General features: G+C 45.3%; 1 protein-coding gene across 1 annotated transcript in view; it reads left to right on the top strand.

Annotated features, from left to right (window-relative positions):
- The window catches only part of LAMB4 (laminin subunit beta 4), a 99,111-nt gene that overhangs the window by 15,534 nt on the left and 56,576 nt on the right, over positions 1-27,001 (top strand). The window contains exons 4-15 of the mRNA XM_072791580.1: positions 84-219; positions 2,561-2,634; positions 3,817-4,005; positions 4,936-4,999; positions 5,172-5,386; positions 6,457-6,577; positions 8,590-8,778; positions 15,197-15,376; positions 17,964-18,073; positions 20,288-20,367; positions 20,962-21,112; positions 25,529-25,660. Of these exons, the coding sequence (XP_072647681.1) occupies positions 84-219; positions 2,561-2,634; positions 3,817-4,005; positions 4,936-4,999; positions 5,172-5,386; positions 6,457-6,577; positions 8,590-8,778; positions 15,197-15,376; positions 17,964-18,073; positions 20,288-20,367; positions 20,962-21,112; positions 25,529-25,660 (1,641 nt within the window). The remainder of the gene's footprint in view (positions 1-83; positions 220-2,560; positions 2,635-3,816; positions 4,006-4,935; positions 5,000-5,171; positions 5,387-6,456; positions 6,578-8,589; positions 8,779-15,196; positions 15,377-17,963; positions 18,074-20,287; positions 20,368-20,961; positions 21,113-25,528; positions 25,661-27,001) is intronic.

Here is a 27,001-nt window from a genome sequence, read left to right as displayed (position 1 = left end):
TAAGTACAGCTTGTTTTCAGATTCAGGGCAACAATAAGTAATTATGACCCTTTATTTTTTATTTAAATGATGGTCTTTTCCAGGGGGAGCAAAAATGCTTCGTCTGTGACTCGAGATTTCCATATGACCCGTACACCCAATCCCGCAGCCACACCATCGAGAATGTAATTACAAGTTTTGAACCAGAGAGAGAAAAGAAATGGTGGCAATCAGAAAATGGTATGATTAAGTTCCTTCCCAGGTTTTCATTTCTTTGCACTTTTAATAAGATGTCTTTCTCTCTGTATGATATGATCTCAACGAATTCACAGCAAGGCGTCCCGTTGGAGTGCAACAGCATCCATGGAAAATGTAAAGAACAGACTTTATTTTTATTCCAGGAAAGGTGACTTTCCTCCAGAGAACTCAAAGTGTATTTTAAGCACATAACTCAGAGGGCTCCACTCTTTCCATGTGCAGGAAGACAATATCTGTGCATCCTTTTGTTCTTTGTTAAAAAAAAAAAAAGAAAGAAAGAAAAAATGGGATACTTACAAGGTGCTGGTAACTGAAGCCTAATATAAAACACACTGGTGTAAATGGAACCAACAGCCCCCCGGGAGAAATCTGAGAGTTATTACCATGTACTTTTTTTCCTTCTGCAGCACAGGCAGGGAGAGAGAAAAAGAACACTTCATTTCTTGCTTCAAGCCAAATATTTTCATATAAAAATCGAATTGAAAGGGTAGTTGGGTACTGGCTGAAGTTCTTCCCTTCTTGGATTTATGCCCTTCTCTGTTCATGAACAATTATGGTATTGAAGCTCATGCTGGCCCTGAGTATCTCTATTTCTGAGGTGCCCCGATCAGGACCCCACAGGGGTTCCTCACATCCCACCCCAGCCTTGGGTATTCTGTGCTTCAATGAATGGAGGCTGGCTCACTCATGATGGCTCTTCTTCAACACCAATCTGGAACCCTCAGCCCATGAAATGATTCCATTCACCACATCTCTATATGTTGTACTGGGGCTACAATCCCATAAATATATTTCCCACAGGGGATCTTAGACTGTTAGGGGAGTGTGGGAATTATAACGTAGGAGCATAATGTAGAGGGCAAGCATTATATGAGGCTGTTTTTCTCTGCCATCCATTGGACAAGCACGTGATTGGTGTCTACTAGAAGGCCAGCTCACTTTGGATTCTAGTTAATAATATCTAGTTGGGCTTTCCTTAGTACGTGTCGGGTGGCCTTTCAACAGCCACCTGCCTTCCCGGATGCCATGTTTGCTTAACACCTGTTTTAAACCACCTGTCCTGCATAGGTTCCCCATCTCCTCACAGAAAGAATGCCCCTCTGTCAAAGCTGATTGCCTAGAATAAGGGTTCTCAGCCAAGAACTTTTGAGAGGGGGGAAAGGAAATGTCCATTCTAGAAAGGGTGAGGAGCCCTTGACCCGGAGCCAGGAATGGGGCTGCTCACTCAGACCAAACCTTCCCAAGGAATTTACTCTCCAATTAAAAAACTGCCTCCCATTCATTGCAGCCCAGGTACTGCTCTCAGAGCTGTACTCTCTGGTACTGGAGCGCCTCGCCACACGCGCTCCTGGGCACTCACCACGTAGCTGATCCAAATTGAGATGTGCCAGCAGCATAAAACCATTCCAGATTTCTAAGACTTAGTTTGGGGGTGGGGGTGGGGAATGAAGCATTATCAATAGTAAAATAAAGCATTTTTATTGTTTTTAAAATGTTGACTATATGTTATATATTTTGGATTGATATATTGGATTAAATACATTAAAATGAGTTTTGATATATTGGATTAAATACGTTAAAATTAGTTTTTCCTGCTTATTTATACTTTTTTACATGTGGCCTCTAGAAAATCTTAAGTGACTCCCATTCCTACTGGACTGTGCCACCTTACAGCGATCAGGGCTTCTATCATGTCCAGACTGGGCCGACCCCCCGCCCCCATCCCGGCTGGGTGAATGGCAGCTGACCATCTCCGTGCAAAGCCCTGGCCAGGATACTTCTTTCTCCTCCATGGTCACAGAGGAGCTGCAGATTCATTCCCCTTGGAGTGAGGACTCCAAGGGGAATGAATAGTCCAGGCTGTGGTTTATGCTAAGTGGCAATAAAACTAGTCTAAGTGACTGTTAAGCAGCTGCTAGACGAAAAGGGTGTGTCAATTTTTACCAGGCTCTGGGTTGCTAGCATCACATTTCCATGCAGTCAAGAGGTGAGTCCAGAAAATACGAGCCCCTGCCTTCCACCTATGGGGAGTGGCCCAGAGTTCCCTTGGTGGTAATACTGCCACACAGTGGCCATGCGCACGGCCACCGTAACCTGGATGTGGGCACAGTTGGTCCGGAGAAACCTAGCTTGCTCCCAAACAGCCTTTCTCCTGGGCATGCAGTGTCATGGGGAACAACTGGGAAAGACTAGGAAAGAGTGTTGATCCCCAGCCGTGTGATTTCAAGGGGGCTTATTATAGACAAGCCACAGGGAGGGATTAACGTAGTCAATAGGGGCCTCTTAAAATCACTGATTTTCTTCTTTCTGGATTTTTCCGTAGGTGTTGATCATGTCAGCATCAGATTGGACCTAGAGGCATTATTTCAGTTCAGCCACCTTATTCTGACCTTTAAGGTACAGATCTGTGGGCTCGCCTGGGATTTCACTTCCTTGCTCCTGGCAGAGCACAGGAGGCTTTGTAAATCTCTACTCATGCTGTGTCATTTGGGTTTTGGTCCCTGACCAAACAGGGTCAGGGTTTTGGAAAACAAAACCAACAAAATTAAGCAAAAACAAAAACCCCAATGCTCATTAATGAATCACTTAGGTGGTTAACAAAAAAAGAAAAAGGAAAGAAAAAAGATGAAAGAAAAAGAAAGAAAGAAAGAAAGAAAGAAAGAAAGAAAGAAAGAAAGAAGAAAGAAGGAAAGGAAAAAAGGAAAGGGAAAGGAAAGGGAAAGGAAAGGGAAGGAGAGTTACAAGATAGAGCAGAAAGGAAACCACCTAGCAGTGGGATGATAGGGGCTGCAAGAACTAGAAAAATACTTTCCAGGAGAAAAAGGCAGAAAGTGGAAATTATTTAGGGAATTACAGAAAGGTTGTGATTGGAAAAGGTAGAAAAATGAAAGGATCCTTACTAAGCATAGTTAGAAGCCAGAGAAACCCTTTGCTGTACTCATTCCCAAATCATTCATCAAAATTCTAATTTGTCATCAGGCTGGAAGCTGAGTTATGGTTATAAAAAAATGACAATAAAATTTTTAAAAGGTGTGGGGAAAAGCCCCACAAGTGTTTGCCCTCAAAGAGCGCACAGTCTGGTCAAGGATACAAACATACAAAGAGATTTTAAATCATAGTGTAAAATGATAAGTGCAGGAACTGACATGTGAGCCGAATGCTGGCAGGTTCCGTAATGGGGTGAACTCTGCTCTAAGGAATCAGAATACGCTTCTTGGCAGATTTTGGAGGAATTTGCCAGAGAAAAGTGTTCTGGTCAAAGAAAACCACATACAAATTGCTGTAAAATATCAATTACAGTGGCTTTTAAAAAACTGATATCCTCTCCTCCTTCGATGAATAATTCACAGAGCCCACACACATCTTTTAAACAGAACCAAATTCTAGGCGAAGTAGACACTCATCAAAGTTTGCCCCCTGATTGGAAAGAGATTTCCAGTCTCTTTGTGCTCATTGTACGATAGGTTTTAAAAGATAAAGTTTGGAAAATGGAGATTGGGAAATATAAATATTCAGTCTGAAGCGGATAATGAAACCTGCCTTTGTGAAGCATTACAAGTTTACCTCATGTTTTCCTAGACTTTTCGGCCTGCTGCAATGTTAGTTGAACGCTCCGCAGACTATGGACACACCTGGAAAGTGCTCAAATATTTTGCAAAAGACTGTGCTGCTTCCTTTCCCAATATCACATCGGGCCAGGCCCAGGGAGTGGGAGACCTTGTTTGTGACTCCAAATACTCGGATATCGAACCCTCAACTGGTGGCGAGGTAGCATTTCCATTCTTGGATTTCCCTGATAGAAATTATACCTTTTTTGCTAATGTGGTTCATTTAAATGAAAATTTAGGTAGCATTTACTGAACTATAACTTGAGTTGTTGTTGTTGTTTTAAAATGAACGTGTCTAAATTGAAATGAGCCCTGTATTCATTTCAAACTCAGGAAGATAGTAAATGCCTCATAGGAAATAACTCTACGGGGGGCACCTGGCTGGCTCAGTCGGTTGAGCATTGGACTCTTGATCTCAGCTCAGGTCCTGATCTCAGGGTCGTGAGTTCAAGTCCCATGGTGGGCTCCACGCTGGGTGTGGAGCCTACTTAAGAAAGCAAAGAAGAATGATTCTGCACAAGGGTGCTCGGCTAAGAGTGAGTGGAGACCGAGACCCAGGCTGGGCACCAGGGCACGAGCACCCAGAGGAGGGAGCATCTGTTGCTAACCCTTGGGACAGGCTAGCAGCACCCCTAGTGCTAAACCACCACCCAGACGGAATCTGCCAGGAGCTTCCCCTGAGCAAAGCTGGTGACTGGCAGAGGGTCAGAGGATGAGTGGGCCTGGGAGGTATTATTTTATTGGGTAGAATGAAAGAATTGGTGGCCGAAGGCAGCTCTAGAATTTGCTGCCAGACCCAGATTGATGACAACCTGCTGAACTGTGATCCCATCCCTCGACCCCAACCCCGGGCAGGAGCTGTCAGGACTTCTGTCTTTACGAACCACTTGGCCATGAAGAGCCAGAATGACTATTTAAGATCTTTCACTCATTTTCATCCCTGGCACTCAGAGTCACGTGAGAGCTCAAATAATAATCTGTATCCCACGCGGGGGGAGGCAGTGGCTCGGCCAACACGCTTCTGTGCGCGCATCTTTAACCCTGCTGTTGGCGTGCGATGCTTATACCTTCACCTACGTCTGTTTTACAGGTCGTTTTAAAGGTTCTGGATCCCAGCTTTGACATCGAAAACCCTTACAGCCCCGACATCCAGGGTATGAATTGCGCTCTGTGTTTTGGCACCGACGCCTTCCTAAAACTTTCGTGTTGGGAGCCCTCCTCGTCCCTGCGTGTCCACAGTGCACTGGGGACGTCGGGCGGGGAGAGATGCCTTGAGCTGATGATGCCACCTAAGTGTGCCTTGCTTGACTGTGTCGCTTTCTCTAGAGCTTGTGACGTTAACAAACCTGCGGATAAACTTTACGAAACTCCACACCCTGGGGGATACTTTGCTTGGAAGGAGGGAAGAGGATGCCCTTGAAAATTACTACTATGCTGTGCATGCGATGGTGGTGCGGGGCAGCTGCTTTTGCAACGGCCACGCCAGCGAGTGCGACCCGGTGCAGGAGGCCCGCGGAGACGTCTTCAGCCCTCCCGGCATGGTGAGCTGCCCCGCGACCCCAGGAGCAGCGGCCTGGCACACCTGCTGCCCTGGGCTGTCGGACCCCTACGTGGGCATCCACGGCCCAAGCGACAGCTTTGCATTGGGGCAGGTGTCATTCCAGCAGCTGGGGGCGGGGGCCTTGGGGTCTCCTGTGGATCCTGCTACAGAGGAGGTCATGAGCGGCGTGTATAGTTCATGATTTCTGGGGAGCTCCCTTCTTTGTGTACTTGGTTTTTTTTTTTTATAGGGAATGGAACTTTGGTGTCAAGGACCTGTCATCCCACAAACATTTCTTGAAGGTACAGAGCCCGTACTCTGTGCCAGGAGGCCTGAGTGTCACCCACCACTGTAAAAACGGCCTCTTCATTCTTGCCCTGGGCACAATGAGTCCTAATCCTGACCTCTTCCCAGCTTGGGACGAGTCTTCAAAGAGTGATGTAGTAGAAGGATTGTGTTTTCTCACAGAGTCCCGAGAGTGCATCTACGAAATTTATTTTATTTTATTTTATTTTATTTTATTTTATTTTATTTTATTTTATTATTTTTTACGAAATAATTTTAAAGTATTAGCCACGATCAGACAAGGCTGGAGGCCGAAGTTCTTGCACCTTCCCTGTCAGCTGCCTCATATTTCCCTAGAAATAGAGCTTCTCTCTTTGAATTTGGACATACAGGGTGTTTTTCAGAAAAACCCAGAGAATCACACATTTTTCTCCAGTTTCTTTGTTTTCTAATTCCCTCTTTTCCCCTTTGCTCCTCAACCACCCCCTACTCTCTCTCTCTCTCTCTCTCTCTCTTTCTCTCTCTCCCCATCCTGTTTGTCCCTGTGCCATGGGCTGCAATCTGTTGCCCTGAAACTAGAATTCAGAAAGGCCAAGAAATGTACTGCAAGTGTTTCCCGAACATCCTGCTTTTTTTTCACAAGTTAAAAGCTGGGTAAGCAAATAATAAAAGATAGTCAAGGTTGGTGTTGTCACTACCAAGGAAAACTGAGACCTGGAGAGGTGCCCGGCCTGCTATTTCATTTTTCACTTAAAGAACCCCAACGTCCTCCTCTCACACACGCAGGTGCACGGTCGGTGCGTCTGCCAGCACAATACAGACGGCCCGAACTGCGAGCGCTGCAAGGACTTCTTCCAGGACGCCCCGTGGAGGCCGGGAGCAGGTCCCCAGGACAGCACCTGCAGAGGTATGCGGAGAAGGTTCTCGGCCTGCACCCAGGGCGCTCTGCACTTCCTTCTCTTGAAGATCGTGTAGCTCATTTCAGTGGGGCTGCAGGCAGCAGGGGTGATGACCCGGGCTCCGAGCTCCAGCTCTGGGATAGCTTCACGTCTCCGGTGACCTCCCATAGAAGAATACCGACTTCCCAAACCTTTGCACCAAAAATGAATGTTAATTTACAAAATGAGACACTATGCATGTCATGTGGTCCCTTTCTAGAGGAGGGGCAGAGCCACGTAATGGTGGCATCCGTGGGGACGTGCCGCTCCAGCATCGGGCAAACCCCAGGTCTGGTACAGATATCCCTACTGTGTTCCTGAGTAATCATACATCCCATGAACTGGGTCTTTTTTTTTCTTAAGACTTTTAAAAATTTTATTAATGAGAGAAACAGAGGCAGAGACTTAGGCAGAGGGAGAAGCAGACTCCCTGCAGGGAGCCTGATGCAGGACTCAATCCCAGGACTCCCGGATCACGCCCTGAGCCAAAAGCAGATGCTCAACCACTGAGCCACTCAGGCGTCCCCATTAGATGCATTTTATTTATTTATTTTTCTTTCATTTTTATTTTTATTTTTTTAAGGTGGGTATTTGTTGTTTCTTTTTTTAAAATTTTTTTATTGGAGCTCAATTTGCCAACATACAGCATAACACCCAGTGCTCATCCCGCCAAGTGCCCCCCCCAGTGCCCATCACCCAGTCACCCCAACCCCCCGCCCACCTCCCCTTCCACTCCCCCCTCGTTCATTTCCCAGAGTTAGATGTCTCTCATGTTTTGTCACCCTCACTGATATTTCCACTCATTTTCTCTCCTTTCCCTTTATTCCCTTTCACTAATTTTCACATTCCCCAAATGAATGAGACCATATGATGTTTGTCCTTCTCTGATTGACTTACTTCACTCAGCATAATACCCTCCAGGTCCCTCCACGTCGAAGCAAATGGTGGTCTTAAACACATAGGACAGACTAGAACCACGTCTAACAGGCTCTCTGTGTTTTTGGTCAAATTTTTAGGCCAATAGGGGAGAAGGTTTTCTTGTAATGTGTCCGCTGCCTCTGAATTTTGATGGACTTCCCTACAAACTGCTTACTCAGCTTCTTCTCCCAGGCTGGGGTGGTGGGGAGGTGGGGAAGTAGGCTGTGAGGGAGTGAGAGGTGCCCGGAAGAGCTCTCATGAAAACATCCCATCCATGAGAGTCACAGCTGGCAAGACCTAGCCCAACAGAGCCTGAGATCTTGCTGTTTACACGGAAAACCCAACAAGGCGCAGCGCCAACAGACTTCACCACCAGGACAGGCCAGGTCCCTTGCCCTGTTGCTCTGGCTGAGCCCAGCTGGGCTGCGAGTGACCTGCAGCCACTCTTCTCGCTCTCCTGCCCGTAGAGACGGAGAAGCAGGCTGGCGCCAGCTGACAGCTTGTCTGAAAGTCCTGGGCCCTGCAGAACCGATGATATAAGAAGTCAAGTTTACAAAGCCTAAGCCAGAGAAAGTCTTCTTTAGTGGAAAACAACAAAATCACACTCCAGGCCTTCTGGAGCCTCCAAATGATTTACTTTTTTTTTTTTTTTAAGATTTTATTTATTCATGAGAGACAGAGAGAGAGACAGACACAGGCTCCATGCAGGGAGCCCGATGCGGGACTCGATCCTGGGACCCCAGGATCACACCCTGGGCTGAAGGCAGGTACTAAACCACTGAGCCACCCAGGGATCCCCATGATTTACCTTTTTCATTTGATATATATTTTTTTCATTTGATATGTATTTTTAAAAAAAGCAAATACTAAACTCAAGGAACACATATAACAGTGTATGGGCAGAATCAGAGCACCAGAAAGATCCTTTGAAAGCACCTGTGCTCATCTGTGTGTACTTGGGGGAGCTCTAACAAGCGATGAGGGCTGCGGTGACTGGTGCTGGGAGGGCCACGCGGTGTCCCCCAGGGCCTGGCCCATCTCTCACCGCCCCCTCCTTCCTCAGCCTGTCGCTGCAACAGCCACTCTGACCGCTGTCACTTCGACATGACGGCCTACCTGAGCAGCGGCGGCCGCAGCGGAGGGGTGTGTGAAGCCTGTCGCCACAACACCGAGGGCCAGCACTGTGACCGCTGCAGGCCCCTCTTCTACAGGGACCCGCTCAAGGCCATGTCCGACCCTTACGCGTGCATCCGTGAGTCCCCGGCCTTGGCCCGTCTCTTCTCCGCGTGGGGTAGAGGCCCCCGTTGGGCTGCCAGCCCCCCTTTCCGCGCTCGGGTTAGCAGCATCCCCAAAGCGCCCGATTTAGGGACCTGGGGGGCTTGCAAAGCATCCAGCTCTAAGAGCTTTCATTGTCACCACCAGTTGGGCCAGATGATCTGGATCCACCCTGGTAGCCCCATGCCAGGGGCCAACAGCGGTGAATATGGACACTACTGGGATTGAGCCGGGAGGGGGCAGGTGGTTTCAGAAGGTGCCGCAGACACCTGCGTGTCCCGGAGGTCCCCGGGGGAGTGGCTGACCACAGATGACCTGACTCACCTTGGCCGCTGGCTGGCTCCACTGAGGATGTCCCAACTTCTCCACGTGCCAGAGCAATAGGTGTTCATTCAGCAGAAACTTTGGATTCTTTTTGGTTTTTTTTTTTTTTAAGATTTTATTTATTTACTCATGAGAGGCAGAGAGAGAGACAGAGACAGAGACACAGGCAGAGGGAGAAGCAGGCTCCATGCAGGGAGCCCGATGTGGGACTCGATCCCGGCACCCCAGGATCACGCCCTGGGCCGAAGGCAGGCGCTAAACCCCTGAGCCCCCCAGGGATTCCCTGAAACTTTGGGTTCTGTACTGGATCTTTCCCCAGGTTAGCCTGTAAGGGGAAGATCCTCTCTCCCGATGCTGGGCGGGACAGCTGGGGGCAGCCCCAGTCAGTGCCCAGTAAGTCACATGACACATTCAGCACTTCATGGTACAACAGGCCGCGTGGCAGATGACTTTGCCCAACGTCAGCCAGTGTAAGTGTTGTCAGCACCGCAAAGGCAGGCTAGACGTTGGGTAGGCTAGATGTATTAAATGTATTTTCTATTTATGAAATTTTCAGCTTGTGTTGGGTTTATCAGCCCCACCTTAAGTCGAGGAAGATCCGTAGTGAAACTGGCTGCAACATCTGTCTGGCGGTAGACAATTCAGTTTTGCTGATAAGATGCATATACAGATATTACCTTCCTTTTTTTTTTTAAGATTTATTTATTTACTTGAGAGAGAAAAAGAGAGCATGAACGGGAGGGGTAGAGGGAGGGGTAGAGAGAGTCTTAAGCAGACTCCATGCTGAGCCCAGAGCCTGGTGCTTGGCTCCATCCCATGACCCTGAGACCAGGACCTGAACCGAAACCCAGAGTCAGTGGCTTCATTTACTGCACCTCGCCTCCCCTCTCCTCTCCTCTCCTCTCCTCCCTTCCCCTTCCCTCCCCTCCCTTCCCCTCTCCTCCCTTCCCCTCTCCTCCCCTCTTCTTTTCTTTCAAGAGAGACAGCCCCCCACCCATGCTTCTTTTGTTGAATCTTTAAAAAATCTTTCATTTTGCCTTTAATCTCAGCTTTTAAAAATGGAATATCTTGTACATATAAAAATAATAGAGAATAATATAATAAGCACCCTTCTGCCCACCAGCAGCCGCGGCAAGAAAACATGGTTTCTTATGCCATCAACTTCAGGACCTTAATGAAACATGATAAATACTGCTGGTGCCCCAGGAACACACCTGCTCCATCCGTTACCCTCCTTCCTGGGGATAAACTCACACATTTAGCAATAATTATCGTTACAATGCAGGCATACAAACAATATATGTTGGCTTGTTTTCAAACTTCAGATAAATAATAGCACGTGGTACATATCTTTGATTATTTGGTTCAACGTTACATTTTGGAGATTTGTCCATATTGGGTAGCCCTCATTCTCCAATGTTTTTTTTTTTTCCTCTCTCTCTTCAGGTGGTATTTATTTATTTATTTATTTACTTATTTATTTATTGTTGAAGTTCGATCTGCAACACATTCTCCAATGTTAATATCCATATGTAATATCTGTATGGAACTCTTTCTTCCCATAAATATCACATCTATTTGGCCATTTTGCTTTTGATGCTTCAAAAAAACATTCTTGTATAGGCACATGCACAAAACCTGGCCCCAAGAGTCCTACCAAGGAATGGGATTGCTGAAACATACGGTATGAACTTCTGCAAACTGACTACCCGATACCACATTGTTCCCCAAGTGGAGGTACCAACGAACACCCACACCCACAGTGTGAGTAACCCTGCTGCTCTGCGTCCTGGCCAACACGTAGCTTTGTCACACTTCCGTTTCTGCTAACGAGAAGTCATCTCATCATTACTGTAATTGGAATTTCCCTGCAGGAATGAGACCAGAGTGAGACAAGCAAAGCACCCAGGTCCCAGCACTTCGGGAAGGGTGATGTAAGTGATGTAAGCACAGGTTGACACCTGCTATGGGCACTAAACTGACAGCAAACACTTCCTTATGGTCTGCGCCCCAGGCACCTTGCTCGTCTCACCCTGGCCCCAGCACTGCTGTCGACTCCTGGAGTAGATAAATACTCCAACTGGACTTCCAATGCCAAGGGCCAGTTCCTGGGCTTGAGATCTTACTCGACTTCCAGACTGACAAGTAGCTTGTTGGATGTGAGCAGAAGACCTGAAAGTCCCGAGTTAAAGACAAGGGACATCATTACTCGTGACACCGCAGGCAGCACAGTGTTTGTACTGGTGTGTGTTCCCGTGTCCCTAAGTCCTGAGTTCCATGGGGCAATTCCAAGGATGCCGGGTGGGTCCTGCACACCTGATGAGTTTATGTCACAGCCAAGGAACACTGGCCTTGAAAGAGTCATTGCTTTTATTGCAAGGGGAAGATGTTATCTCCTCCTTCGAGGTAGCTTGCTGAAAACACAGGCTTGAGAAATAGTTGGCACACTCGGCAAAAAAAAGTTTGGATGCCCGGGACCCATGGAAGGTTGTCTCTCCCGAGACACAGAAATCCTGCCTCTCGAGCTATATCATCAATATATTGTTATTTAGTGGGGAGGGGTTTGCTTTAAAACTACTTCAAACTTCATATAATCATAATACATGAAATGAACTCATATACAGTGCTAATTCATAGCCACCTGAATATGCACAACCTCCTAGATTTCACACTTTAAATCCTCACAGTGTAGAAAAAGCATAAATGAAGTTTTGGTTCAGATTACTTAGTAGGTTCAGATTACTTAGTAGGTGCATAACATTTTACCTTACATGACCTGTTTAAAATTGATAACAGAGAACTGAATGAACTGAATTCTTTTTTTTTAAGATTTTATTTATTTATTCGTAGACACAGAGAGAGAGAGAGGCAGAGACACAGGCAGAGGGAGAAGCAGGCTCCATGCAGGGAGCCCGATGTGGGACTCGATCCCGGGTCTCCCGGCTCACACCCCAGGCTGCAGGCAGCGCCAAACCACTGCACCACCGGGGCTGCCCAGAACTGAATTCTTAAAACAAATATTTCTTTAAATCAGTGTCCTAAATGTCCTACATTTTTTTACCAGAACCTATAATCCATGCCCTACCGCCATACACACACACACACACACACACACACACACGTGTGCACCCACGTCTTTTATGAATGCTTTAAACCCTATGCTTTTATACAAGAAGAAATTGCTCTCTTAGGTGGAATCAGAGGAAAATATAATGTTTTAAGACAGATAATCTAGGAATCTGGAAAGAGACTGGAAGTGACTAAGCCAGATTTTCGCATTAACTAAAGTCTTGTTCCTTAAAAACCACTTAGTATTGGGGCGCCTGGGGGGCTCCGTAATTTAAGTGTCTGCCTCGGGCTCAGGTCATGATCCCAGGGTCCTGGGATGGAGCCCCATGTCAGGCTCCTAGGTCAGCAGGAAGTCTGCTTCCCCTGCTCCCCCTACTTGTGCTCTCTCCTTTGCTTGTTCTCGCTCTTTCTGTCTCTCATATAAATAAAATCCTTTAAAAAATCACTTAGTATTAACTTGATGATGTTTCTGAAGGGAACTAAGAAAATTAGTACTCAGATATGATGAAATCAAGAGGTTGTTCTTTATAAACAGGGAGGATTTTTTTTTAAAGGAAGGGCAAATAAGGAGCTTGTAAAAACAACTTTCCTGAGCTTACCCGGTTTCCCTAAACACGCATTTATGTGTGTGGGACTATGTGTGTACAAATGGCATTTATTAAGACTGACTAGTCTCCTATTCAAAAAAAAAAACCTCTAAATTGTCTATGTTTGAGCCTAAATATTTACATAATCAGATTCCAGGCATAAGAGTTGACTGATTTTAAGTCTTCTGTGATTAAAACACAGTCAAATGTGATACAGAAAAAACACAAAGGTTTGGGAGATTCAACCCCTGGTAATGGGAGTTTGCTGGAGCTGTGTGACGCCAAGAAATTGTGTTGGACTTCTAGCCTCTCAGGGCCATAGCGCAGGGTTATCCCTGCATAAAGTTACCAGCTATTCACCCACAGCCCTTCCCCAAAGGATACTTCTGTCCAATATGATTGCATTAAATCCTGGAGCTCAGTGCTGACCCTCTGGAGTGTCTCCTGAACAAAGCTGACCTTTTTCCTTTTGGCTCCTTCTGAAATGAATTCAGTTTATTCCTTCCTTTCTAGAAGCAAATGCATTTAATTAAAATAAAATTCTGGTTTTCCCAAACTAAGCAGAACCGAATGCTATTTTTCCATAATAAGATTTTTTTTTTAAAGATTTTATTTATTTATTCATAAAAGACACAGAGAGAGAGGCAGAGACACAGGCCCTGCAGGGAGCCTGACGTGGGACTCGATCCTGAGGTCTCCAGGATCACGCCCTGGGCTGAAGGTGGCACTAAACTGCTGAGCCACCTGGGCTGCCCCATAATAAGATTTTATTACCAGTCACGCTCCAATAACAATTGAAAATTGAAAGGTTCTGTCAAACAACCACACATTTGCTTCAATACTTCAAACAGCTAGGTTTTTTCCCACCAAACTCACTAACCTAAATGGTTGTAATATAAACATACCCAACATGGCTTTAGATGGGAGGGGTTTGTTTTTATTCATCCAAAGTAATCATGTGTAAATGTGAACATTATTATTTCTGAGAATCAGGATATCCATTTTTTAAATCTTTATTGAGTTCCTTAGGAGTGGCATCCCTTGGGAACACAAGGATATGAGAGACCTTGGTACCAACAGACTTGTCCTCTCTACCCAAGCCACATGGACTGCTGGCCCAGCCCCTCCTGGACACGACCCCTCAAAAATGAGGGGGTCACTGCCTCACTGGGCAGCTTTCACCGTCCGAGGGCTCTTTCTTATACTCACATCGAGCTCTGCCTGCTATGATTTCTCCCCTCTGAATTATCCATGCCGTCAGCACCCTCTTCCATCTCCTATCCTATCTTTCCTTTAGTTTGTACTGAACAAAGGGGGTCGGGGTGGGGGGCACTTTTGTTGCTCTTTTGCTACAGGAGACCATTTGTCTCATTTTGCAGGATCTCTTCACCCAAGCTTTGGCCCTGCCAGCAGATTTCCAAAAACAAAATGGGGATATAAATTTTTCTTGCTATTCTCCCCCTATCTTTCTTGTAAACACTCCTTCCAGGATAAATTAAAGAGAACAATAGCATTTATCCTTACTTTTCTGTGATGGGAAAGGGCAAACTTACTTTCTTAACCAGACTTCAGAGATTTAGTAAACATATTATGTAATGTTTTTTCTCTCATGACCCTTGATGATATGTACATATTTATATATATATAATATATATTTATATATTATATATAAAATATAAAAAATATATTTATACATGTAATATGTAATATATATTTATATATATATTTTTATTTTTATATATTATATATTATATAAAATATATTTATATATTGCTTCCTTATATATTTATATATAAATATATATAAATATATATTGCTTTTTATATTGCTTTCTTCTATAATATATTTATATATTTTATATAATATATAATATATTTATATATAGAATATATATTTAAAATATAAAATATATAATATATAATATAAAATCTGTGTTTGATGCTTTTGTGTATTTCAGTACAGCATCCCACACTTGCCTCCAGACCTCATTCTCACCTTTGGAGTCTCGTTTCCTTTTTTTCAGTCTCTCTTTTATTGAGGTGAAATTGACATAACATAAAATTAACCATTTGACAATGAACAGCAATTTATTAGCCCAAAGTTGTGGGGTCAGCATCTCTATATAACTCTGAAACATTTTCATCACCCCCTAACTTAATCAGTGTATTCTTCACATCCAGTTTTCAAAAACAATCTATATATAATGAAATTGTTCAACATTTCCCAAAGCCCGAGATCTGGGAGACATTTCTGAACAGCCCTAGCCCACTGGTCTAGCTGTTTAAAGGTTTAGTTTATTTAAACGTATTTAGTTATTTAAACAAAATAAAATAGTTACAGCGTGAGTAAAATGCTATGTTTATATCTCTGGTCTCCCATAATTTGGAATTAACTAATGCATGTCTGTGTCCCCAGCTTGTGAATGTGACCCAGACGGGACCTTATCGGGTGGCATGTGTGTGAGCCACTCTGATCCTGCTTTGGGGGCTGTGGCCGGCCAGTGCTTGTGCAAGGAGAACGTGGAAGGAGCCAAGTGTGACCAGTGCAAGCCCAACCACCACACACTGAGTGCCACTGACCCCATGGGTTGTCAGCGTAAGTCAGCGTGGCGGTGGGCCAGCCTGGATGAGGTTTAAGGCTTGAGGCTGTCTCTGTTGGCCCTAAAATTCGGTCGTATGGGAAATACCCAAGAGTATTGCCAGCCTCTGGGTTTTCTAAAGTGATGCAAAAAAAAAAAAAAAAAAAAAAAACCCTCCCTCTGACCAGCACTGAGGAGGGTACTTGATGGGATGAGCACTGGGTGTTATACTATATGTTGGCGAATTGAATCTAAATTTTAAAATGTAAAAAAAAAAAAAAAAACCAATAAAAATAAATAAGAAGAGTTTAAAAGGTAAGAACAAACAAAACAAAACAAAACAAAAAAACTTACTGCAAATTTTAGTACTTTAGTGGAGATTTTTCTCCTGGAGGGCAGCCGAGACTATTATATGGTACCAGCAGGGGGCGCTCACATTTCCCTGCTGGAGCAAACCTGGGGAAAGGCCAAGAAATTAAATGCTAAGTTGCAAAACCTTTAGAAAAATGGTCTCTGACTTGGACTTTCTCACACAAATTCGTTAAATTTACATTATGCATTTATGCATAGATTTATGACTTCATAAGCAGTCTTCAAGTAGTGGTTTCTTTTCCCTTTTTTAAAAATTATTTTTCCCCTTTCTTCCCATACCCCTCTTGGAATTGGTCCTACAATCCCTGGCAAAGAGAAGACAAAAAAACACAAAACACTAAAAAGCCAAGGGAGAGGTTATGGGGAAATAGAAAGAGTCTAGGAGTTTTCTGGGGCCAAATGGGAAGACCCTTGGCTCCAGGATCACAGAAATTTAGAGCTGCCTGGGGTCTCAGAGAGCTGCAGATTCCTCAAGGAATCCTGAGTAAATAATTTCCCTTTGGTCACAGCATCATGCTCTATATTTTTGCCCAGATAAGGAACTGTAGATTATTTGCATGCTTAGAGAACAGCATGCAGAATCCTACCTTCTTCTGGAGTTTAACGGCAACATTAAATTCCAGGCTAATAAATTATATAGTCAAGCCAATTCCCATCACACTTTTCATCACACCCAGGTGCTGCCCCTGGTTCAGTACTAACCTGATGCCCTCCAAGAATAGGCCAAATAATTGTTTTTTGGAGTTTTTTTCTTTTGTAACAGCTTCAGGGAGATATAGTTCACATGCCATATAATTTGCCCTTTGAAATACAACTCAGTGATGTCTTTATTCAGAGTTGTGTAACCATCACTATAATCAATTTTAGAATATTTCTATTATCCCAAAAAAGAAACCCTGCACCCTATTTCTGTCTATATACCCAAAAGATTGAAAACAGTGTTGAAGACAGATCTGTACACTCATGTTCATAACAGCATTATTCACAGTAGCCAGAAAGCAGAAGAGATCCAAGTGTCCATCATGGATGAATGGGCACACAAAATGTGGCACATACACACCGGAGAATACTATTCAGCCTCAAGAAGGAAGTTGTGATACGGGCAACACCATGGATGAGCTTTGAAGAGGGTGGCTCAGTGAAATAAGCCAGTCACACAAGGACAACCGCTGTAGGAGTCCACTTACATGAGGTTCCTAGAGCAGTTAGGTCTATGGAAACAGAAAGTAGTGGTTGCCAAGGGCTTGGGAGAGGGAGGAAGGGGTAGAGACGGTGTTTGGTGGGCACAGAGTTTCGGTTTTGCAAGACGAAGAGTCCTGGAGGTTGGTTGCACAATAGTGTAGCTGTATGTAAAATGGTAAATTTTATGTCAAATGTATTTTACCATGAAAAGAAAAGGAGCCCCATTGCCTTTAGCTACCGCCTCCCTACGTGCCCTTTTCTCCACCCCGGCCTGGGCAAGCCCGACTCTCCTGTCTGTCCTTCTAGACTTTGCCCGTTGTGGACATTTCATACAAATGAAATCATCTAATATGTGATCCTTTGTGACTGGCTCCTTTCACGTAGCGACATGTTCTCAGGGATCACCCATGTCATAGAGTGTGTCAGTCCCTGATTCCTTTTTATGGCTTAACAATAGTCCATTGTGTGGATACTCCCCACATATTATTTATCCGTGCATCGTTTGATGGACATTGGGGTGGGTTCCATGAACAGGGGGTTTTTTCCTGCAAGGGAAATGTATAGCTTGCTCTGGTAGCCAATTCCTTAGCCTCACAACACAGGCAGGACTCAGAGATGCCTATGGGTGGCAGAGGAAGAGGAGGGAGAAAATGGGAAAAAGGAACAAGGTGCTAAGAAAAGAGAGGGGAGGATAGCTGCATCTGCCCCAAAAGGAGCCAGCAATGACCACCGCGACACTCAGAAACCCTTGCCCTGCGTCCAGCCGGCTGACCCCCCACCCTCGGGCATCACTCAGGATGACCGTGCCAGCCACCCCAGCTTGCACACCTTCTAAGTCGTCTCCTCCCAGTTGCCATCCAGCAGAACCGCGGGGGCTCTGGAAGCATCTGGGCCTGGCTGTCCTGTGCGGGGTTGTGCGCACCGCAGTAACCGTGTGCCAGGCCCGGCTACTCTGTGTCCTTGTGGCCACGTGTTTGGCTCAGTGTGAGCCATTAGGGACAAGAGGGGGGTAAAGAAAAATGGGAATAATTGCATTTGCTGTGTTTTCAGCCTGCAACTGCCACCCCTCCGGGAGTGCGCCGCTCCCGGCCTGCGACGTGGATACAGGCCAGTGCTTGTGCCAGCCCTTTGCCACCGGGCCACGCTGTGAAGAATGCGCTGTATGTATGTGCTGAGGAGTTCCCTTTGGTGAGGTTGCTCGGGGTCCTCCTGCCACTGCTCAGGGGGGACTCGGTCTCGTGGATGGCTCTCCTTGTCCCTGGGTATTTCCATCCTCCCTGCTAGAGGTTGTTTCCATGCCAGAAATCAGCAAAAGCCACTCACCAGCCCCCACCCTTCGGCAGAGAGCCGGTTGTTGACATTTACCAGCACACCAGCTTTTTTGTACCAACTTGGACTGAACTGACTCGGGCACCAATGTCAGAGGTTTCATGCACTGTCCTCCCGAAATGCCAGGCAGTAGACTTTGAAGGTCTATCTGCTCCCCTTTCTCAGCCCGCCAGATCATGGAGCCTTTTCTTCTGTCCTTGGCCTGCAGTCCCTTTATCTCACCCCTGCGACTCCTTGCCGAAAATTACCTTGGACAGGCTCATTCAAAAAACCCCACCCAAACCAAGCCGCAGGTTTAAATGTGTTGTTGATTCCCATGGGAAATAAAAGCCTGGATTTTTCACACACCCCGCTCAACATAGGAGCGTGGATGTCTAAAATTAGTCAAACACAAGCTTTTTTACACCATAAGAAATGTGTCATGCAGTGAGGGAGTTCAAATCCAGCTCTTCCCTTTGTTCTTCAATCTTGGCAGCCCACCCTGACATTTTAGACACACACACACACACACACACACACACACACACAAATAAAAATAAAAAGCTTAACCTAATAAAAGAACAGTGACCTTGATGTGTCGGAAGAAATGTAGCCGATAAATAAGAAACATATGCCTGTTACAACATAGCTTTTGTGCTAATCTTTTAAGTCATTTTACTGAAAACATATGAGGATGGGGCCCAGGAGGTGGGGGAAGAAAGGCAGGAAGTACATACGGAGGGGGAGGCCTCTGAGGCAGGGCAGCGGACCTAGAAGTGTTGGGGGGAAGCCAGGCCCAGCTCCGTGGCCGTGGGGGAGCAGGGGCTGCGGGGCTGGTTCACAGGGTCAAACGCAGACTCCACAGCAGATGGTGTCAGACATGCCCTAGACTCAGGCTGACTTTGTTCGTTGGCTCTTTTCTGGCCACTGTGCTGTTAACTCAATTGTGTTTGCAAGAGGAAAATAACTGAGCAGGGGCCACCCTGTGGGGGCTTGTCCCCTGTGGCCGATCCCACGTACCCGCCAGGTGCCCCGCTTGGCCTTGTGTCAGGGGCGCCCGGGGCCTGCACAGAGCCCCCCATGCCACAGGGAGTTTTCACAACCACATCCTGAGCGAGGCCCTTCGTGGCCCATCGTTTGGACCCAGACTGCAGTTTAGTTTTGGGGAAAATATCAGAAATTCTTTGCTGCGTTTTGTGACACGTTATGTCAACTTCGAATGTTTAAAATACATCTTTTTGGGTAAAATCAGGCATCAACTTTTACCAAGATAACAACGACAACAGAAAGATATATGGATTCTTCACAAACTCGTTTCAAATGAGAGTGTCATGCCTCTTGTGACGTTAATTTTGTCTGAACATGTTAACTTGAGATCTGAGGGGGAAGGATTTTTTTTTTTTTTTTTAGCATTTTATAGTAAATGTTATCACATTTAAGAACTAGTTGTTTGGATCTCACCAGCTGCTTATATTGAATGAAGGTCAAGATGTTGCAATGATGAAAAAGTCTCGAACAAAGTTGACTCTCTCACGCAGAGTTTGTTATAGCAAAACAACTTGTTTATAAACAAGCGAGCCAACTAAATTGTGATATTCAACTAAGATCTCAAATGCCACTTGATTGATTTTTTTTGTTACCCCAAAACATTTTAGGGTTGTGAAAGTAAAAAATCCCTAGGGATTTTGTGGTAGGGGAACCTACTGGTTTTTACAAAAGCAGTTGCAAATCAGCTAGTTGAAGACCGTCTCCCCAGACTGGCCCTAAGTAACTTAATGGGAGGCGAAATTGGTGCTGTCGGAGGACCGAGTCGTCTCTACCGCATCTGAGCTTGGGATCATCTGCAGACAACATGCCTGTCCCCCTCATTTCAAGTGCCAGGAGTGGGAGATATGTGTCCTCAAAGATCATTACCAAGTGCACAGGCAAGAAAGGCTGGTCAGTGATTGTCCAGGCAGTGTGGCCGTTGGACATGAGTCAGCTGAACTGTACTGGTTTTTAATATTTCCCTTCAGAGGAGCAAATCTCTTCACAGCTGGAATCGGCTGAGCATTTTCTCTTTGTAGGTTGGGTACTGGAGAATGGAAGATCACCTCCATGGCTGTTCCCCCTGTGACTGTGACATTGGAGGTGCTTATTCCAACGTGTAAGTCAGTAAAAGGAATGACAAAGTTCTGTGACTATAGTCTTGACTCACTTTTCCTAAGCAAAGCACATTTTTATTCTGATAGGCTCATAGTCATTGGTGATGGACCTTATTCCATGACAAGCAAAGAATGCTAAAAAGAGATGTTCTTGAGACATTAACCACAGCCCAAATGATTTATTTTACTTGAGATATTCCCAAGGAAGAGAGAAACAGTTCTACTGCCTGGTTAACCGATGAGGGGGGAGGGGGGAGGGGTGCCTCCTGTGACTTGACCTGGGTGCCTCCTGTGACTTGACCTACCTAAAACACCAACTTTTTGCCCCCCTCTCAAAGGAGGTTCCCCACTTCTTTTTGCAGTTTTTAGAACAGAGAGAAGAGAAGTGGCTCCTTGGGTTTTATGGATCTGGAATTGCTTTTCAAGACCAGACACATAGAGCCCATGGCCTCCCAACATCCTCCTCAAGACAATGACTGATGGATTCAAAGAGTGCGTCCAAACTCAGAAAGCATTTAGCACAGCACCCCCATGCCTCCATTTGATACTTGCCCCTCACCCCTGTGTTGGTGCATGATGGATTTGTGTCTCCCCAGGTGCTCACCCAAGGATGGGCAATGTGAATGCCGCCCACACATCACTGGCCGCAGTTGCACCGAACCAGCCCCGGGCTACTTCTTTGCTCCTTTGAATTTCTATCTCTACGAGGCAGAGGAAGCCACCCCACTGCAAGGACTTGCACCTTTGGTTCGTATTTCATTTAGTGTCCTCACAGATTTGATTTGATGGAGTGTCGGTACATACATATAACACACCCTTGAGATCATGGGTAAGGTACCCAAAAAGGATGGTCTTGCCCACATATGCAGATCAGAGTAGAGTTTAATTTATCACAGAACTGAAGATTATAGAAATTCTTGAGGGCAGAGGCTGCATCTTATTTAACCTTTGTATTCCAATTCTAGCACAGAGCCCGGCACATGAGTGTGAATTGGATTAAACCGCGATTTCCTTTTTGCTCTTTCAATGTGTCTATCAGATACCATGGGTTTATTGAGCATCTACTTGTCTGCCTTACCCATGACTCTATAAAGAGTCATGAGACGTTCCATGAGACGGAAGGATAAATGTGTACCCCATGCACCATTGTCGCCCCAGCACCTACCACAGTTCCTGACCCATAGTACGTACGAACTTCACAGACCTCTGCTAATGAATGAATAAAGAAGGTACATAACAGAAGCCTACACTGTGTTCTCTGGCCTCCTGATGTCAGATTAACAGTTCTCACTGAAGGCAGTGACATTCGCTGGAGTGTGTGATTGCAAATGTCACTTGGCGCGCTACTTCATTTCCTACAAGTCACAGTCCTGTGGGATCTTTTCCCTAAAAATATTTTTCTAGAAGTCTTGCTAAAGGAGCAGACACACACATGTGGAATGATTAGAGAAAATACAAGTTAGACTCCTGTGACATTCTCAGGCACGTGACTCCAGCCACAGGCAGGCATGTGATGGGGGGAAAGGTGATGTGAGGTGAGAGGCTTCAAGGAGAGAACACATGTAAAAGTTGGTTCTGAAGATGAGATTTGGATAGAAAACAGGGGAACTCATCCAGGTTCCAGCAACTAAGTCATTTCCTGAGATCTCTTCTTTATCTGGACACTGTTGGTGGGAGGGATGAAAATCCCCCTTAGGAGGCTTGGAATGTTCTCTTCTACTCACTAGAATTAGGGCAGGGGCAGGAGGTTTTCACTCTCCCTACTTAGATTTACAACCGTGGTGGGTGGAATCACAATGAAAAAGTCTATGTCTGCTTTCTTCATGGTTTTTAATTTTGTCTTCATCATGTTGACTGAAAAAAAAAAGCTTTGGGGGGATCCCTGGGTGGCTCAGCAGTTTAGCACCTGCCTTTGGCCCAGGGCGCGATCCTGGAGTCCCGGGATCGAGTCCCACATTGGGCTCCCGGCATGGAGCCTGCTTCTCCCTCCTCCTGTGTCTCTGCCTCTCTCTCTCTCTCTCTCTGTCTATCATGAATAAATATATAAATAAATCTTTTAAAAAAAAAGCTTTGGGAAAGTAATATTGGTATTTATAGTTAGGCTATAACTATTGTAAAATAATAGAAAATATATATGGGTCCCTACCCCCCTGGTTCCTGGTACAGAGCTCCTGAAACCTGTGTAATTTTCTAGGTGATAAGAACACTTGGAACATCTTTTGTTCTAATATTTGGTCTTTGACCCTGGCTCCTGACACAGAGCTCCTAAACCCTTTGGAATTTCCTGGGTGATAGGAATATCTTTTGTTCTAATCAAGTGACTCTCAGTGGGCTTTTGGATGGGGGCTGGTCACCAGAAAGACCCAGCCATAATTAGAAGCTTAGAATTTTCAGACCTACCCCCTCCCCCATTGTTTGGGAAGGGGAGAGGGACTAGAGATTGAGTTAATGATTGATCATGTCTATGTGATAAAGCCCCTGGAAAAATCTCCAAAGTGTGGTGTTCAGAGAGCATCCAGGTTGGTGAGCACATCCATGAGCCAGGAGGGTAATACACACCAACTCCAGAGGCCAGAAGCTCCTGCATCCAGGACCCTCCTAGTCCAGTCCTTGCCCTAAGTATCTCTTCATCTGGCTGTTTACGTGTATCCTTTATAGGATCCTTTATTGTATAAACCACCAAGCGTGTTTCCCTAAGTTCTGTCAGTGACTCTAGAAAATCTCAAGCCCAAGGAGGGGGTCACGGGAATCCTAGTTTATAGCTGTTTGGTCAGAAGTACTGGTAACAGCCTGGACTTTCTCCTGGCATCTGAAGTGGGGGGCAGGTAGGCTGGTGGGACTGAGCCCTTTACCTGTGACATCTGACGCTAAGTCCAGGGAGATGGCATCAGACTGAACTAAATTATAAGACATCCCATCCAGCTGATGTCAGAGATTTGATGGGTGTGGAAATAAACACACACATTGGTGCCAGAAGTGCTGTCGGCATAGAGGGACAGGAGAGAGGACACACAGTGGTGTCTTTCCTATATAACTGTAAATGCCACAGTTCCCATCGTTTTGTGTAAGAAAACACAAAACAGATGTAATTATCTAGAGTAGATGGGCCGATACTTAGCATTTATTCCCTGTACACCACAGGCAGGGTGCTGACAAGCAATTAAGTAGGATCATATCATGTGCTGATACAGCTCCAAAGAGTAGTGTCTGTCCGTGGCTTTAAGAAAAAAAATCAAGGCTGTCGAATGGGCTTAGAGGGCCCCGAAAATTGCCTAAAGAATTAAAAAGTAATATGTATAACAAAGGAAAACAAATTCAAGGTGGGATTGATGTTAAGTGTTTAAAAAATGAATAACTTCCTCTCCACTGGAAACCCAGGCCTTAGTTGTAGTAGAAAGGATTTAAATTAGAGACTGTTTAATTATTTGTACATTCATTAACAAACATGTATTGTGTGCTTCCTATGCTGTTGCTGTTGGTATCAGTAAAACTTCCAGAGGCACCTGGTTGGCTCAGTCAGTAGAGCACATGACTCTCTTGATCTTGGGGTTGAGAGTAGAGTTTACTTAAAAATAATTTTTTTAAAAACCCCGCAAACTTCCACTTAGTGAGTGCCTTGTGGCTTTGCACTTTACGTGCATTATTATCTTGTTTAACTTTCCAAACAACCTAAATATTATCATCTTTAATTTCCAGATGAGGGAAATGTTAAAGAGGTTACGCAACTTGCCCAAAGTCACCCAGCTGGTGGGCAATGGGCCCTGGCTTGAAACCTGGGGTTCCTTTCATAAGGGCACTACCCCATTCATAAGAATGTGTCCTCACGACCCAGTCACCTCGCAAAGACCTCACCTTTAAATACCATCACCTTGGGAATTAGGCTTTATGGATTTTGCAGGGACACAAACATTCAGTCTACGGCAGCATCCTTACTACTCAAAATGTTATCTATCAACCAACAAGATTGGCATCGCCGGTGAGTTCACCGGACTTGGAGAATCTCAGGCCCCATCCCAGACCTATTAAATCATGTCTGCATGTTAACAAGATCCCTAGGTGATTTGTAGGCAGTCTGGTTTATTTTTCTCATTGAAATGATCTGTGGTCATAAATGTGAATATTGATTGAGTTTAACATAGTATAGAATTTAATACAGTATAGTATAAAGCTAATTCCATTATATACTTTCTGTATAAAATTAATAAAATAGTCTCTAATTTTGTGTTACACAATGAACTCCATTGGTGAGGGGGAGAAAAAAAAGAGGAGGAAAAATAGGCATAATCCAGCGTAGCCTGTCCCAAGAGCCCTCATCACAGAGGTCAGACAGCTGGTCAGAGTGTGGCTGAGAATCTGAGCAATAAACACTAGAACAAGAGAGTTTCTGAAGCAGGCGACAGCTGACCCTAGGGCTGCGCACTGGTGACGAACAACCAGGGGACCTGTGAAATTAAAAATCACATTTATAGTACCAACAATGAAAAATCAGCCAAGGAAACACCCATGTCCAGAGAACAGCCAACAATCTAGAAACCAGCAATTGGAGACTCTGACTGGGTCACCACCAAAGAGATGATACAAAAGAGAGGCCTGAGAGACCAGGATTTTAAGGAAACTGGAGCTGCATGAATGTAATTCCTCTGCTTCAGTTTGGCTGCTGGGATTTGGCTCTCCTGGTCTAACCTCTCATGGGAACCCAAAAGGCCAAATCCCACAAACTGAGAACTGCCAGGAATTGGTCTAGGGAGTAGCCCGAGTGACCATCAGCTAATAAATCTGAGTCTCGACACTATGCCTGTTGTTGACTCTCTACAACTTTCTTCTTGATATTTCACATTAAAGCATGGCATATGTGCCTTTTTTATATATATAACACCATGACACTAGTAGATAAGACTAAATGTTTCCCCAGTTTGGAATTTCACCACTACTAGCCTACATTGCATCCTTTAAAAGAAAACCCAACATGTGCTCGTAGGACTACCAACATTTCCCATTTCCATAAAGGAATAAAAAATTATAAGCTGCCTCATGACTCGTTCCTGAGGTTATGAAATGAGGATCATGATTGCCATTAAGTTATTGGATAATCTGAAACTCCTGTACTGAGGTATAATTGGAACTGTTGAGTGACTTACACTGCCATTTCTTTTTCTTGTTAAGATATCAGCCGCAGCTTTGCCTACATGTGATGTGTATTTCCAGCAGCAAGGGGGTGATTTCATAGTTGACAAAGGCAATATAATACTGAAGAGAAATCAGAAGCAGAGTGGACGTGCTGACGAGTGGAGTGAGGTAAACCATTTCTTCATGGCCATTGCCTATCCTGCCATAAATGAACCCAGTAATGTGGTCGGAACCATGTAGGACCCGTGTAAGTCCTCAGTCCATGTAAACCCCCAGTATCCTCAAGGATGGGATGGATAGAAGGAGGACACAAGCTCAAAGTAATGCTAGAGCCTCTGAGCAAAACTTCGGTAGCTCTAGTTCTTTCAAGATGGAAGTTTCTGGAAAGCTGGATTCTAGAGTTGGAGAGTATTGTGAATTCACGATTTTTTGTCATTTTGGTAAGGAAAGGTACAGTGCTGAGGAATGGCTCTGCCCCTGGTTGGAGGGATAAGGATGTGCTGATATACCTGGGGCGGTGCACGGCTGTACCCTGAAGTCTGAGGCAGTAGGAGTTGGCTAATGCTGGCATGAGTGCAGGATGATGCCCCCTCCACAGGATCCTGCCTCTAATGGCTTCAGAAGGCCCGGGGAGACCTGAGGGCCTTGTAGCCATCCAACTATATTAGCCCGATATGAGGGTGCTTCATGACCATTCATTCATTCATTCATTCACACATATGCTGGGATCTTTACTGAGTGTTCCCAGGTGCATATGCATGAACGGGCATGTTGGAAGGCGTATGACATGACACTAGCTGTCTTGTTCATGAACCTAGCACATGAGTCAGTTCCTTACATATGAGACCTCCTTGAGTGAAGGAAATGGTTGAATGAATCAATGATAACAAACATACGTAGGCCTGAAGCCTGCCCTTGAGATTGTTGTTACGGAAATGAGCCACCACAACTGATGGTGGCGGGGTGGGGGAAGTATCAGGAAAGAGGCACACATGATATGGACTTCAGATTAGGGGGAGCTACCTCCAGCTGAGAGGATCAGAGAAGGCTTCCTGGCCAGTGTTCCTCCTCCTGGGATGGCGGCCTTGCTCTTTCTCCTTGTCTGATTCCCGTCCCGCATGTCCATGAGGCCTCCTCTGACTCTCTGGGCATCTCCTCCTGAGTCCATCAAAGAGAAGAGTGGGAAACGAGTTGGCACTTCCCTCCCCTGGCTCCCTGCGGCCCAGATCAGTGAACCTCAAATGTTACTGTGCCTAAGTATTGCCTGGGGAGTTCATTCAGAAAGCAGATTCCAGGGTCTTGCCCTCAAGATGCTGAATCCGGGGATCTGGAACTGGTCAAGAAATCCACACGTTTGCCAAGCACCCCCAGGGGATTCAGACACAGGTGGTCCATGACCGCACTTTGAGAGACACGGCTCTGAGCATCCACACACTACTCTCCTGCCTCTTCCCTGAAATGACCACCTCTGTATTATTGACTTTAAAACTTGTACTCATCCCTGAAGAC

The sequence above is a fragment of the Canis lupus genome, chromosome 21, assembly GCF_048164855.1.
Source record: "Canis lupus baileyi chromosome 21, mCanLup2.hap1, whole genome shotgun sequence".
Lineage (NCBI taxonomy): Eukaryota > Metazoa > Chordata > Mammalia > Carnivora > Canidae > Canis > Canis lupus.
This window is presented reverse-complemented; position numbering and strand designations above follow the sequence as displayed.